The sequence below is a fragment of the Thermothielavioides terrestris genome, chromosome 1 (assembly GCF_000226115.1).
Source record: "Thermothielavioides terrestris NRRL 8126 chromosome 1, complete sequence".
Classification (NCBI taxonomy): Eukaryota; Fungi; Ascomycota; class Sordariomycetes; order Sordariales; family Chaetomiaceae; genus Thermothielavioides; species Thermothielavioides terrestris.
The window spans coordinates 5,131,731-5,145,379 of NC_016457.1; the positions used below are offsets into that span (position 1 = coordinate 5,131,731).

The 13,649-nt window shown below is 60.6% G+C and overlaps 5 protein-coding genes across 5 annotated transcripts; 3 read left to right on the forward strand and 2 right to left on the reverse strand.

Moving 5' to 3' along the window:
* THITE_2108806 (uncharacterized protein) lies at window positions 1-1,362 on the forward strand. Its single transcript, XM_003649766.1, has one exon. It carries the CDS (start codon window positions 114-116, stop codon window positions 1,119-1,121), a length of 1,008 nt encoding a protein of 335 aa, XP_003649814.1. The 5' UTR covers window positions 1-113; the 3' UTR covers window positions 1,122-1,362.
* Window positions 1,363-5,169, reverse strand: THITE_2108809 (uncharacterized protein). The gene is made up of 5 exons (XM_003649767.1): window positions 4,892-5,169; window positions 4,513-4,833; window positions 3,175-3,215; window positions 2,953-3,116; window positions 1,363-2,854 (listed from the first exon to the last, which is right to left on the reverse strand). The coding sequence occupies exons 1-5, from the start codon at window positions 4,933-4,935 to the stop codon at window positions 1,604-1,606; spliced, it is 1,821 nt and encodes a 606-aa protein (XP_003649815.1). The 5' UTR covers window positions 4,936-5,169; the 3' UTR covers window positions 1,363-1,603.
* Window positions 5,170-5,470: 301 nt separating this feature from the next.
* THITE_2108812 (uncharacterized protein) lies at window positions 5,471-8,038 on the forward strand. The gene is made up of 5 exons (XM_003649768.1): window positions 5,471-5,635; window positions 5,707-5,805; window positions 5,876-6,013; window positions 6,075-7,419; window positions 7,496-8,038. The coding sequence occupies exons 2-5, from the start codon at window positions 5,789-5,791 to the stop codon at window positions 7,811-7,813; spliced, it is 1,818 nt and encodes a 605-aa protein (XP_003649816.1). The 5' UTR covers window positions 5,471-5,635; window positions 5,707-5,788; the 3' UTR covers window positions 7,814-8,038.
* Window positions 8,039-8,460: 422 nt separating this feature from the next.
* On the reverse strand, window positions 8,461-10,126 carry THITE_70593 (uncharacterized protein; the record flags this gene model as incomplete). The annotated part of the gene is made up of 3 exons (XM_003649769.1): window positions 8,461-8,668; window positions 8,726-9,169; window positions 9,291-10,126. The coding sequence occupies 3 exons, from the start codon at window positions 10,124-10,126 to the stop codon at window positions 8,461-8,463; spliced, it is 1,488 nt and encodes a 495-aa protein (XP_003649817.1).
* A 922-nt stretch (window positions 10,127-11,048) lies between these two features.
* On the forward strand, window positions 11,049-13,242 carry THITE_2108817 (uncharacterized protein). The gene is made up of 11 exons (XM_003649770.1): window positions 11,049-11,338; window positions 11,402-11,430; window positions 11,526-11,742; window positions 11,823-11,833; window positions 11,892-11,915; window positions 11,972-11,997; window positions 12,063-12,176; window positions 12,244-12,369; window positions 12,433-12,443; window positions 12,572-12,597; window positions 12,858-13,242. The coding sequence occupies exons 1-11, from the start codon at window positions 11,226-11,228 to the stop codon at window positions 13,004-13,006; spliced, it is 846 nt and encodes a 281-aa protein (XP_003649818.1). The 5' UTR covers window positions 11,049-11,225; the 3' UTR covers window positions 13,007-13,242.
* The last annotated feature ends 407 nt before the right edge of the window (window positions 13,243-13,649 follow it).

Here is a 13,649-nt window from a genome sequence, read left to right on the forward strand (position 1 = left end):
TCTCCAACTCCGACAACAGCAAAACACAACACTGCGGCAGGTCCAGCCCTCATCCATATCAACACCAACGCCCTAACCCTTAACCCGACTCACGCACAGAAGAACCACCCACCATGTCATCCGCGGAACCGCCCTCGGAGGGCCTCACGCCGGAGCAGCTGGCCGCCTTCCACCGCGACGGTTACCTCATCATCCCGGACGCCCTGAGCCCCGAGACCGTGTCGGCGCTGCTCGCCGAGACGCACCGGCTGCTCGGCACCCTTGACCTCTCCAACCACCCACTCACCCGCTTCCGCACCGGCGGCGAAACGGGCGAGGACCACGTCGGCGACGACTACTTCCTGACCTCGGGCGACAAGATCCGCTTCTTCCTCGAGGAGGACGCCTTCGACCCGGTGTCGGGCGCGCTTACCAAGCCGCCGCACCGCGCCGTCAACAAGATCGGCCATGGGCTGCACATGCTGTCGCCGCCCTTCGCCGCGCTCCTGCGGCCGCCGCAAACCCATGACAAAACTGAAACCCCGGCGGTGGCCCCCGCCCCCGCGGCCGTGGCGCGCTCGCTCGGCTTCGCCGACCCGCGCGTGCTGCAGAGCATGGTGATCTGCAAGCAGCCCGAGATCGGCGGGGCGGTGCCGGCGCACCAGGACTCGACCTTCCTGTACACGGACCCGCCGAGCGCGGTCGGGTTCTGGTACGCGCTCGAGGACGCGACGCACGAGAACGGCTGCCTGAGCTTCCTGCCCGGGTCGCACCGCTGGGCCGGGGTCGAGCGCCGCCTGGTGCGGAAGCCGGGAGCAGCTGAGGGGACCGAGATGGTGCCGAATGAAGCGGGGCAGTTGTTTCCTGTGCCCCGGGTGGAGGGGGAGGGGGTGTATGGGGACCAACATGAGGGTGTTGGGGGAGAGGAGAGGAGGAATGGGGAGTATGTCCTTGGCGAGGTGAAGGCGGGGACGCTGGTGCTGATCCATGGGAACTTGCTGCACAAGAGCGAGCGGAATCTGAGCCAGAAGGGGAGGATCATCTACACGTTCCACATCATTGAGGGCGCCGAGGGTTGGAAGTATGATGAGCGCAACTGGCTGCAGCCGCCGCCGGAAGGGTTTACGAAGCTGTATGGTTGACGGAGAGTGAGAAAGACAATAAGAGCTTGCTGGCACTGGCCCAGGTAGCTGGCCACGGGAGAGGCTTATCAACTACGCTGTCATCATCACGGGACAGGTCATGGTAAACGAGGAGTCGCGGCATTGTGCGTTGAGCTAGTTATAATGTACAACCAACCCCTGAAAAAAACTGCCCCTTTGATGTTGTTTATCTTCCAGTATGAGACCTCAACCTCCCCAGAGCAACCGCCCTCTGCCTCTGACTCGTCAGACAGCCTGGGAAGCCTTCAGCCTGGTCCTATTACCACATCCCCGCCCAACGCAAAAAAGGACTAGGAAGCAAAGAACGTCAAGCGAAAACCCAAATCGAAGAACAAAGAATGAGGGGAAAAGAAGCCGAGCAACATTCACCATCCCTGTTGCCACTGCCACTGCCAATCACCACCACCACTGCAGTGCCCCCATCCGGTCCCATCCTGCTGCTCCAACGAAAACGAAGACCTCTAGCTCCTCGCATACGGATGGAAGCCCCTGTTCCCGCCGCGGCCGCCACCGCGGTAATTCGCGCCCGGCCGGCCGGCATTCTTGGGCCCCGTCGGCGCGTTCGCAGGCGGCGCGTTCGCAGGGTCCACCGGCCCCTGCGGCGGCTGCTGCTGACCGCCACCACGGCCGCCCTTGTGGAAGCCGCCGCCCCGCCCGCCGCCAAAACCGCCGCCGCCTCCGCCGCCTCCTTGGTTCATGATGGGCTGCGGCACGTCGTCGTACATGCCCTCCCAGCTAGTGGGGCCGCCGCCGCCGCCCATGTACCCGCCCTGGCCGTAGCCGCCCTGTTGGTGCTGCATGTCGCCGCGACCGCCGCGCCGGCCCGGGCCCGGCTGCTGCTGCTGCTGCTGATCGTACTTTTGCTGCTCGAACTGCTGCTGCTGTTGATCGTAGGCGTTATAGCCGGCGCGGTTGGGACCGGCTCCGCCGCCGCCGGGACCGGCGCCCGGGCCTTGGTTGCCTCCGCCGCCGGGAGACATGCCGCCCTGGTTCATGCCCGGACCGCCGGGGCCGCCGCCCTGCTGGTTCATCATCTGCTGTTGCATCTGCTGCATCTGCTGCATCTGCTGCTGCATCAGGGCCGGGTTCATGTTGGCCATGGGGCCGGGCCCGCCGCGGCCCTGCTGGGCGGCCATCATGTTCTGCATCTGCTGCATCTGCTGCATGTACATCATCTGGAACATGGCCGGGTTCATGTTGCGGTTCATCATCATCTGCTGCTGCATCATGGCGAAGGCCTGCTGCATGCGCTGGATGTACTGCGCCATCAGCTGCGGCGACATGCCGGCCGTGCTGGCGGCGCCCATGCCGCCCATGCCGGCGCCTCCTCCGTGGCCGCCGTCGTCCATGCCGCCCATGCCGCCCATGCCCTGGCCCTTGCGGCCGAACTTGCCGCCGCGGCGGGCCGCGTCGTCGTCGTCGCGCAGGTTGCCACGGGGCTGCGCTTTCTTAACCTCGATCGGCTTGCCGTGGATCTCGAGCTTGGCGGCTAGGCAGGCCTCGACACCGGCCTCGCTCTCGAACGTGACGAAGCCGAAGCCGCGCGGGCGGCCCGTGTCCTTGTCCATCATGAGCGTGGCGTCGACCACGCGGCCGAACTGCGCGAAGTACTCGCGGAACTCGTGGTCCGTGGTCTCCTGGCTGACGCCGCCGACGAAGATCTTGGACGTCTTCTCCTGCTCGTCGCGCGGGATGGCGCGCTTCGGGTCGATCTGTGGACGCGCACGATAGCGGTTTGCGGTTAGCGAGCTGAGCGGATAGAAACACAGGCTCATGGCGGAGAAGATGAGGAGAGGTGAAATGCACGTACAATCTTGCCGTCCAGGTAGTGCTCCTTGACCATAACGATGTTCACCGTCTTGGGGTCCTTGAAGGTGAGGAAGCCAAAGCCGCGGGAGCGGCCCGTGGCGCCGTCTCTCATGACGGTGCATTCCACCACTTCGCCGAACTGCGAGAAGTAGTCCCTCAGCGATTCTGCAAGACCGGTTAGCGAAAGAGTGGCCCTGGACCAACGCCTCGAAGCAACACCTACGGTCCGTGGTTTCCCAGTTCAGTCCGCCGATAAACATCTTCCTGTGTTCGCAGCCTCGTTAGCATCGACATCCCACTGCGAGACTGACTGTCTGGTCACGGCCTGTCATGGCAGATATGAGCTGGCACAGGGGACGGGCGGATAGGGGCAAGGTGGGTGAGCGAGGGGGCAAGGTAATCAGCGAGCCGCGCGGTTCTGCCCTCCAGCAACCCGTAGCACCGCTGACTCGGGACAAGGCATCCATCCAGTGTTGTTGGACAGCGAGAGCAAGAGGGCTTTCGCAAAGATTCGATACGCGGAGCTGCCCGTTCGCCCCAGTGACCAGCCGATTCTCCGTTTGGCCCGTACCCATCTCTGCACTCCAACGACGTCTCCATCTTCGGTCTACCCTCGGTAGAATCAACTTGGTTGCCGCGCGAGATGGGGCCCAGGTGGTGGCAGCGAGGTTGTCGGAGCGACTGACAATCGTCGTCGCTGTCGAGCGCAATGAAATCGGGCCAAGGCGACGACGACTCGAAACCCTTGTCGCCGACAACCCGGAGCGGATCATGGTTGACCATGTTGGAATTGGGTAGGCGATTTCCTGCGACTGAAGCGCGGCAATGCGGCTCACGCTTCAGCGTTCCCACAAGCGAGGAGAGAGATGCAGCGCAGAAATACCAGCGAGCTTTGTGCCGAACTTGGGAGATTTTTGTTCCTGTCTCGTGCTCTTGCCTATCGTTCAAGCTAGTTGTCCTGTCCCGGTTTCTGCGCTACTCGCTGCCAAATCTTGACCTAGATACCAGAGCCATCGCCCCGGGACCGTCCCGGGGGCAGTGGTCTCTGGTGCTCTAAGATTATCTGCGACTGGGCTATGGACACAGAAGGACAGACTCTCGGTATATCGTCGTGGTGCTGTATTATCGTAGCGAGCGTGCGTTGTCCGGACGAGTTCAGTTCCCCCCTCTTTACAGGCCGGCCAAAGCTTGGATGCTGCACCATTCGGCACAGGCTTTCGCCTCGTTCATTCGTTCCGCACGCGCGGATTCGTGATGTGCCCAGATTGCTGCGGGCAGGCCCATATCCCATCCGTACCATCACGTACAGACGCCCCTGGCTCATACCAATACCCCGACCAGTTCTCCGACTTTGCCTTGAATGCGGCCCGTTTCATCACCCATATGTCGTCAGGAATGACGTTGCGCTCGCCGGGTGGTTCGGAGCGCCCAAACAGGGCAGTTTCGCCATAATTCAGTGTGGCAGCTGGCAGCCTCCGCCAGGCGAGCAACAAGTGGGCGTTGTTGTGTTGTGGTGTGTATGTGTGTCACGTCGCAGACAAAGGAGAATGAATCCACTTACCCGTCTTCCTTGGCATTTGGACCCTTCGCCGGGGCCGCAGGTGCGGGTGGCGCGCTATGTGTCGGTTTCTCATCGCGATGTGTCTGTGTCACAGTGGTGGACGGCCCATTTCCAAGGTTGAAGTCGATCTCGTCATCCTCTTCCTCCTCAACCTCGTCCTCGTCTTTCACTTGTGCGCTATCGCCTCCATTGTAATCCTGGCTCTGACCGGTGTCCTCAGCTTCGTCATTCTTGCCCTCCGGGGCAGCAGACTGCGCAGCTGAATAGTGATCGGGCTCAGGCGCGGATGTTGTCTTGGCCGCTGGCTCGTCATCATTATACCTAGCCGCAGTCAGCAGGCGCTCCCGGAAAGAGGTCGAGTCATCAAAGCAAAACATACAGATCTGCAAATAGCTCGTCGTCGAAGTTCTCGGGTTCTGTCATGGTGCCTGCGCACCCTGGAGAGGAGACCAAAAGGCGCCGTGTCGTGCGCCGTGTCGTGCGCCGTGTCGTCGCAGCCGGATTGCGTGGAACGCGATAACGAATCGCAAGAGAGAAGCCGGTGAAAAGCTAAACCCTTAAGTGTTGAGTAAGTGGCACAGTCTAGGAGTTAAAGATGTCCAGCACACAGTTGGAGATGGATTGGTGGCTTCCAAGTGCTGTGAAGGGTGGTATTTACAGGAAGTGACGGTCCAGAGGCGGGCGATGAAAGTCGAGCCACAAGTTCCGGCGGGTTAAGAGTGGGCCAATATTCTTGCATATGATTCGCTCTTGCGGCTATTCAAGTGGGGCCATCCACTGTGTTCCGTACAAGGCAGTGAGCGACACCAGCTGGCGGCATTGTTACAGCTGGTCAGCACTGGTATTCGGCGCTTTGTTAGTGAGTGGCGGGTGCCCAAAGCCGCCAAGCAGCTGCCCCCTTGTGTAATGCGTACTGTATCCGTAACGTTTGTGTGTCGGGTACAATACGTAATAGACCCAGCCCAGTGCCTCCAGGAAGGGCAGCAAGCAGATCAATCCCCAAGACTCGGAACGTCCTGGACACAAAACAACACAAGGAACAAGTCATGACATTGAGCGACGGCATCGCACGTAATCCATAATGTTTTCTTCTTCCGGCGGCGGCAAGAAGGCCCCTGCCCAGGTAAGAGCGCCACCGCCCTGTGTCAGGGTGGTCGACTTGACTGACAGTGGTCGTCGCCGTCGCCGTAGCAGGAGATGGTGCAAGTCGGTGCGTGCCTGGGCCAGACCAACGCCATCCAATCCATGGTTTTTAGCTGACTTGACTTCTGTGTGAATGCCAGACAGGTCCGAGTATGTCTAGTCTCGTCTGCCCGCTTTGGCTCTATTTTTTGGTCTCTCATTGACGGCTCAACCCCCGCAGCGCTGCCTCGCCCTTCTGGAGGGCCCCTCCCCCTCCCGCTGCCCGAGACGCCCCGCCTCCGAAGAAGACGACACGCGACTCGAGCCTCGTGGTCGGCGCCGCCTATTCCCACGCCGACATGCTCAAGTTCGACTCGCTGTAATGCTCACGTCCTTCCGCCCTAGCATCCTGGCGTGCCCGGTCACTGACCTGTTTGCAGGAATCTTTCAAGCTCCGGCTCGCGTCCAAGGACCCCGCCATCCGCCACGCCGGGCCACGAGCGAACGGGTTCGGCGAGCTCTCCGTCTCGAAAGACCAGTACCAGGGCCGGCTCACCGCCGTTCAAGTCGTACATGAGCTTTCTCTCCAACACCAACGATGACTGGACCTTGGACGAGGCCGAGGATATGTACGGGTACGAGTCGGACGACGGCGACGATTTCGGACTGCCGAGTCTGTCCAACATGAAGCGGAGGACAAGGAGGAAGGCCGAGCAGAGCAGAGCGCAGACCGACAACGGACTTGGCCACGATGACGATGACGACGCTGCTGTCAAGGAGCAGCTTCGGCGACGAAATTCAGACAGCGCCGACATCGCCATCGAGCGGCCCATGTCCATGTACCCAATGCCCAAGAAGAGCGAGGGCAAGATCTTGCGGCCGCAGTACAAAGATATACTGCGCGACCCGGCAAACGCCCTGCACCTCATCAACTACCCCTCAATACCGCCCAACGCCACGCCCAAGGAAATCGACGCCATCAACTCGAGAATAACGAGGATAAACAAGTTCAAGAGGCTGCTGCAGGCCTCAACAATACCCCTGTCCGACCTCCGGGCGCTGGCATGGTCCGGCGTGCCGGAGGAAGTCCGCGCCATGACCTGGCAGCTGCTCCTCAGCTATCTCCCCACCAGCAGCGAGAGGCGGGTCGCGACGCTGGAGCGGAAACGAAAGGAGTATCTCGATGGGGTACGGCAAGCCTTCGATAAAGGGGGCGGGGCGGGCGGCACCACCCCGACCCCGTCCGGGCGCGGCGGCCGCGGGCTCGACGAAGCGATCTGGCACCAGATCAGCATCGACGTGCCTCGCACCAACCCGCACATCGAGCTGTACGGCTACGAGGCGACACAGCGCTCGCTCGAGCGCATCTTGTACGTCTGGGCCGTCCGGCACCCCGCAAGCGGGTACGTGCAGGGCATCAACGACCTGGTCACGCCCTTCTGGCAGGTCTTCCTGGGGATGTACATCACGGACCCGGACATCGAGAGCGGCATGGATCCCGGGCAGCTGCCCAAGGCCGTGCTGGACGCGGTCGAGGCCGACTCGTTCTGGTGCCTGACGAAGCTGCTGGACGGCATCCAGGACCACTACATCGTCGCGCAGCCGGGCATCCAGCGGCAGGTGTCCGCGCTGCGGGACCTCACGGCGAGGATTGACGCCGGGCTGGCGAAGCACCTGGAGAAGGAGAACGTCGAGTTCATCCAGTTCAGCTTCCGCTGGATGAACTGCTTGCTGATGCGGGAGATCAGCGTCAAGAACACCATCCGGATGTGGGATACCTACATGGTAAGTCCCCTCACTCACCCCTTCAACCCTTTCTTCACCCCATACTAAACCATTATTTTCTTTCCTCCCGGTACAGGCCGAAGAGCAAGGCTTCTCCGAGTTCCACCTCTACGTGTGCGCCGCCTTCCTGGTCAAGTGGTCCGACAAGCTGGTCCGCATGGACTTCCAGGAGATCATGATGTTCCTGCAGTCGCTGCCCACGCGCGGCTGGACCGAGAAGGACATCGAGCTGCTGCTCAGCGAGGCCTACATCTGGCAGAGCCTGTTCAAGGGCTCGTCGGCCCACCTGCGCGGCGGCGGCGGCGGCGCCGAGAACAGCAGCAGCAGCAGCAGCAACGGCGGCCTCGGGCCAGGGGCCAGGGGCGGCGCGCAGGTGACGAATTTTCAGCTCTGATTGTCATGCGGGCGGTCGTTCGGTCAGTGGTGTATATAGCGTTGCCATTTTTCTTTGCTCTATACAATCCACTTTTCGTGGCACATCGTGGTGTTGGCCGGCGAGCGGGTGGGCGTTTGGCACGGGAAGCCAACAGCAGGCATGACTGAGCCCTTGCAGCATTTGAGAGGAGCGGATCAGGATAGCATCTATAATAATACCCGAGAGTTCAGGAGACGTAAGAAGATGGGGGATTGTAATCGGTCTTTGAATCACCAATGGATTCGATCCCAGTTGCGGTTGTGTCTCAAGCAGAATAATCGTGGATCACTAAGGTAACCTCTGCGCGGTTCCTGTAACCCTTCCTGCCTTGCCTCCCAGCCAGCCAGGTGCTTTTACTGTCCTTGCCAAAAACCCATCCCATAACCGTCCGTGAATACGCCGTCCCCAGCTGGATAACGAGGGGTAAGAATGAAGAAAAAAGCGGCTAGTCGTACACAAAAACATACAATGCCATGCCATGCCATGCCAGCAAAGCCCCCTCTCTCCCCCCTTCCGGCCGCACCCTTGTCCAAGGACCACGGCGACCAAGACCAACCGTTTACCCCCCTAAAAACCACAAGCTGAGCGCGAGAGTCAGGTAGGTTTCAAGCATCGACCGACTCCCGTTAGGCGGCGGTCTGCACGTCCGCCTCCCTCGGCTTCTTCTTCACCTCCAGCCCACCGCCGCCACCGCCGCTGCCGTTCCCGGCACGCGCCTCGACGTCGTCCTCCGCCTTGCGCTTCCTCCGCACCAGACCGGTCAGATCGGTGGCCTTCTGCCTCAGCTCCTCCGAGACGGACGCGGAAACCACCTCGCCCGCCTGCAGCAGCTGGCTCCTATTCCCGCCCTCGGGCGCCGCGGCGGCGGCAGCGGCAGAAGCAGCCGACGACAGGCCGCCGGCGGCGGAAGGAATGCCCAGCGCGGCCTTGAGGTCGACGGGGGGCTGGCGCAGGTCGGCGAGGCGCTGCTCCATGTCGGCCAGCACCTCCTTGCCGTCGGCGATCTGCCGGCGCGCGGCCTCGTTGTCCTCCGGGCTGTGCAGCGTCGCCAGCTCGACCTCCTTGGCCTGCAGCTTGGCCTTGGTGCTGTTGATGGCGGCCTCGAGCTCGGCCGCGGCCTCGTCGCGCAGCGCCTGGTCGACTGTGTTGTTGTTGTTGTTGGTGGTGGTGGTGTCGGCGTCGTCGTCGTCGTCTTCGGGCGACTTGGTGACCGAGGCGAACTCGAGTGCTAGGGAGAGCTTGTAGTGCGCTTCGGCGATGATCTCGGACTCGAAGGGGTACAGCTCCTCTTTGTACTTGAGCGACGCGCGCGAGTCTGTGATGGCGCTTGCGTACCTTTAGGTGTTGGGGGGAAAGGGTGGGGAAGGAAGTATGTCAGCCTGCGAACAAGTCGAAAAGGATTTGCGGGGCGGCGGCGGCCGCCGCGGTGTTGGTCCTTCACGACCCAGCGACATACCTCTCGTTCTCGAGCGAGATTTCCGCAAGGAGATCGTGCGTGTCGGCCAGGCGCTCCTTGATGTGCCTGACCGTGGCAGATTCGCCGACCTCGGCGGACTCCTTGCCCTTGCCCTTGCCTTGCTGCGCTTCGTCGTCTGCTTGGGCGGACTCGAGGCGCTTGTTGAGCAGGACGCGGGCCAGGTCGAGAACTTCGAAGGCTACCGCAAGATCGTCTTCCTCCTCCTCCTCCTCTTCTTCACCCTCGCCCTCCTCAGTCTCCTCATCTTCCTCGGAGTCAACAAGGTTCTCGTCGCCCTCGAAGTGGAAGAGAGGCCTCTTCTGCTCGGCTATCGATGCCCCCCTTGTCTCTTGCTTTTTCGCTGCCTCCTGAGCAACATTCTCAGCGACGACCTCATCCAACTTGTGCTCCGCCTCGGCGCTCGCAGGTGCCGAGGAGCCGGTGACCGCGACCGCGTCGTCCTTCTTCTCGGCCGTGGCGGGCGCGCTCCCGTTGGTGGGCTTGGCCACCTTGGCCGGCTTCGGCTTGGCTTGCTTCTTCGCCTCTGGGGCCTTACCGCCGAGCACGTCGCTCTTGCTCTGGCCAACCTTGAACAGGGCGCGTCCGTAGAGGAACAGGATCTCGGCGTTCTCGGGGTTCATCTCGCCGTTCATCTCGGCCTGCATCTCGGCGGCCTGGGCGTACACCTCGGCGGCCTCATCATATTGCTTGTGGGCATAGTGCGCGGCGGCCTTGGCGCAGAGGTCGGCGAGCGACACGCGAAGGCTCTTGTCAGTCTCTTCCGGGTTGAGCTCGAGCGGCGTCGACACGCCGGACGCAGGCGCGGGCGTCGCCATTGCTACTGGGATCCGATGGGATCCAACGGGACAGGTAATAGCTGTGTGTCGGTTTCTCCCTGGGAGTATTGGCGAATGTGCTCCTGGGAGAATTTGTCAGATTGATAGCAGAGCGTTGCGCGGACGAATTGGTGTGAAATGATTCGACAAAGGTTGCGATCCGGTGGAAGCTCGCTCGAGTCGGCAGAAGGAGCATCTGACGCGCAGGCGCAGATCGGTTCGCTCAGGACGCGTCTCATTGGCTGTTTTCGTCTTCAACACGACCTCCCTGCACCTGTTGCAGCGCCACATGCCGCATTTAACAGCAGAGCTGGGTCAGCTGGGCATCAGAATCCAGACACTATTACATTGGATACCCAATGCAAAGTGGTCCACCAGGTTTTGCTATGTATGGTGCAAACATTTCTTCGCGTTCTTACGTCCTTACGACACTCTTCGCGTTCTTACGGCACGACTGTTCCAGGACTGTGTGCGCGGAATACTTGGGAGGTCGGGTCCTGTTAATTGAGGGTTAGGGTTATGACGTAGTGGGCATGAGCTGTTGCAGCTCGCTCGGTGAGGGGCAGCCCGCTGCCCTACGTCACTACATCGTCAGCCGTCCAACAGTTGTGGGAGAGGCTCCAAGAAGCGAACAAAGCAGACGGGGGCATCGCCGTGCATGCCAGTGGCGATTTCGCCGTGGATGAAGGTATTCCAAGATTTAGCTGAGCTGGGCCTGCTGAGGTCGCTCGTTGGAGTTTGGTAGAATAACCTACAAGCAATTACAAAGCAGCAGCCGACGAGGGTTTCAGGTGTAGTGTAGTCTTTGCCTCCTCTCCACTCACACAGTCACAAGCACCTAATGATTTGCATTCGATCAAGCACTCATAAAATGCGGGATTGCAGCTCATTGCGAACCAGAGCTCCAGCTCCTTAGTTATCTGTCCACACCTGGAAAGAAGCCCTCAGCGGCATAAGCGATCAATAACCACAACCGCTCGCTGGTCGCCGTTGGTCGCCATTGTTCTATCCATTTGCTCTTGCTCCTGCCGGCCCTACGTGACCTTCCCTCCCACTTACACAGTAGCCCATCGCGTGAACCAGTGGACCACAGCCCAAGATGCTGCAGTCCGTCAGCGACCAACACGACGAGCACTATGAGGACAGCCAGCGCGATTCCATCGAGGCTCTGGTCGCCGCCCGCAACGACGGGAAGAAGCACCTGCTGCTTGCGTAGGCCCGATTTTCCCTCGAGACTCCAAGAAGGCTTGAGACTGACAGCCAGACTGCATGCAGGGCCTCGGGCTCGGTGGCCACCATCAAGAGCAAGTCGAAGTCCCTTCCCCCTCCCCGGCTCCCGAGGGGAAAGAGTAGGGAAGACCCGCTCGTCTCCCAAGCCTAACATGCACCTGTCTCGCAGTCCCCGTGATCATCCAAGCCCTGGCCAAGTACGCCGGCGCGCTCTCAATCCGCGTCGTGCTGACCGAGTCGGCCACCCACTTCCTCCAAGGCCAGAGCGCCGAGCAGCCCACTGTCTCGTCGCTGCTGCACATGCCCAACGTCGATGCCGTCTACCGCGACCGCGACGAGTGGGGGCCTCAGCCGTGGCGCCGAGGCGCGAGCATCCTGCATATTGAGTCCGTCGCCGCCTTTGTTCTTGTTTTGCCTGAACTCGTCAGTGTGCTGACCATGAGGATTCTCCGTGTGACTGGGACAGGTTGCGGAGATGTAGGTTCCAACTTTCAGCTTGGAAACGGTGACCGTTGTTGACAAACGGGTTGCGCAGGGGCCGACATACTCGTGGTAGCTCGTGAGTTGCTCGACACCGCTCCATGCAAGTCCACCGCCCAGCTGATCTTTTCACAGCACTCAGCGCCAATACATTAGCCAAGGTCTGTTGGATGGACAGCCGATTGATCCTGTCTCTCCCACTCGCTAACAAGTTCGCGCGGCCTAGGTCGTCAACGGCATGTCTGACAACCTGCTCACCTCGGTCATCCGCGCCTGGGACACGGATGCCAGCGTCGACATGAAGAAGAAGCTCATCGTCGTTGCACCGGCCATGAACACGGTACGACCCGCGGTTCCCCTGAAATACCTTGGGTGACATACTAACTGAGCACCGCTGCGGTGCCCAGGCCATGTGGAGAAACCCCATCACGCAGAAACAGATAAGCGTGCTCGTAGACGACTGGGGCGTGAAGGAAGAAGAGTGCGTGACCGGGCAGACGCGCTGGATTACGGGTTGGTTCCAAGTCATCACAGTAAGCGCCATCCTGTCTGTCTGTTGAGCCTACCACCAGGCTGGTACTGACATCCCGTTGCAGCCGACCCGCAAGTACGTCCCCCTCCCTGGAAGGCCAGATCTGGCCGCATCCCGTCCATCGAGTAGCAGCACCTCAATCCCCTCTTCCTAGCGTTCCAGACCATGAGCCCAAACTCTCACTGACGCGATTCCGCACACAGAACGCTAGCATGCGGCGACACAGGAGGTACGTCATCCCCAAACCATATCCCACATCCATTCTCCCTATCCAGCCACAACTCTTGCAAACACTAACGCTTACCAATCCAGACGGTCAGTCTTGCTCCCCCCCCTAACCCCTTTCAGTCCTGGCCCAGCGAACGCGCCGCGCCAGGCTGGTGACGCAGTGCTCACGTCTCTCGCTCTCCTACGAACCAGATCAATCCTTCTACAACACCGGCGTGGAGGAGATACCGCCGAGCGATGGCGCTAACCCGCTCTACACAGGCGCCATGGCATCCGTCCCGTCCATCTGTGCCGTCATCGAGGAGAGGCTGGGTCTCGGCCCGGCCAGCGGCGGCAGCGGCGGCAACGGCGGCGGCGGCGGCGGGGAACCGCGTCAGGGCGGCGATGACGGCGCTAGTGCGAGTAGCTAAACTCGGTGTTTGTCGAGATTGATGGCGGTCGGTAAACTAGTTAGTAGCGATCTTTGTTTGGATCTCTGCAGGAACGGGGGAGCGGAAGTGTCTCTCCTAGATGTGCTAGCTATCTCTCCTGCACGATGTACTTCCCTTCGCTCTCCCACGCTGTGGATCTGTGAGCATTTGATCCTGAGGAGGAGCATGAAAAGAGAAGATTCTGGAGAAGGGACAACGTTTCTATAGCAGATGCCTGAGCCATTGGAAACAAGCCTAGGGTAGGGTTCTGGATAGCGCGACAGATACGGGGTTCACGTTGACATGAGGACGGTTTTCTCGGGGAAGGACCATTGCGTAACTATCTCGAGTCGTCATCACTCAAGCAACGCAAAACCAGGTTCGTAATTCAGTGATGTGCCATTGTATTGGGCAGGTAACAAGTAGTGTGACAAAGTAAGTCTATGGGTACAAGCGTGGCCTGAAGTCAGATTTACCCGCCGAAAAGGCCGCCCCACGCATTCGCGGTCATGATGTTCTCCCAATCATGCCAAACTCCAAATGTGACGACTCCCATTGTATCGGAGGACAGACGACGCCGCGGACAACCGAACGGTTCGTACGCTCCTTGCGGGATAAAACAAGTAAGGAAAAAAAAAAAAGG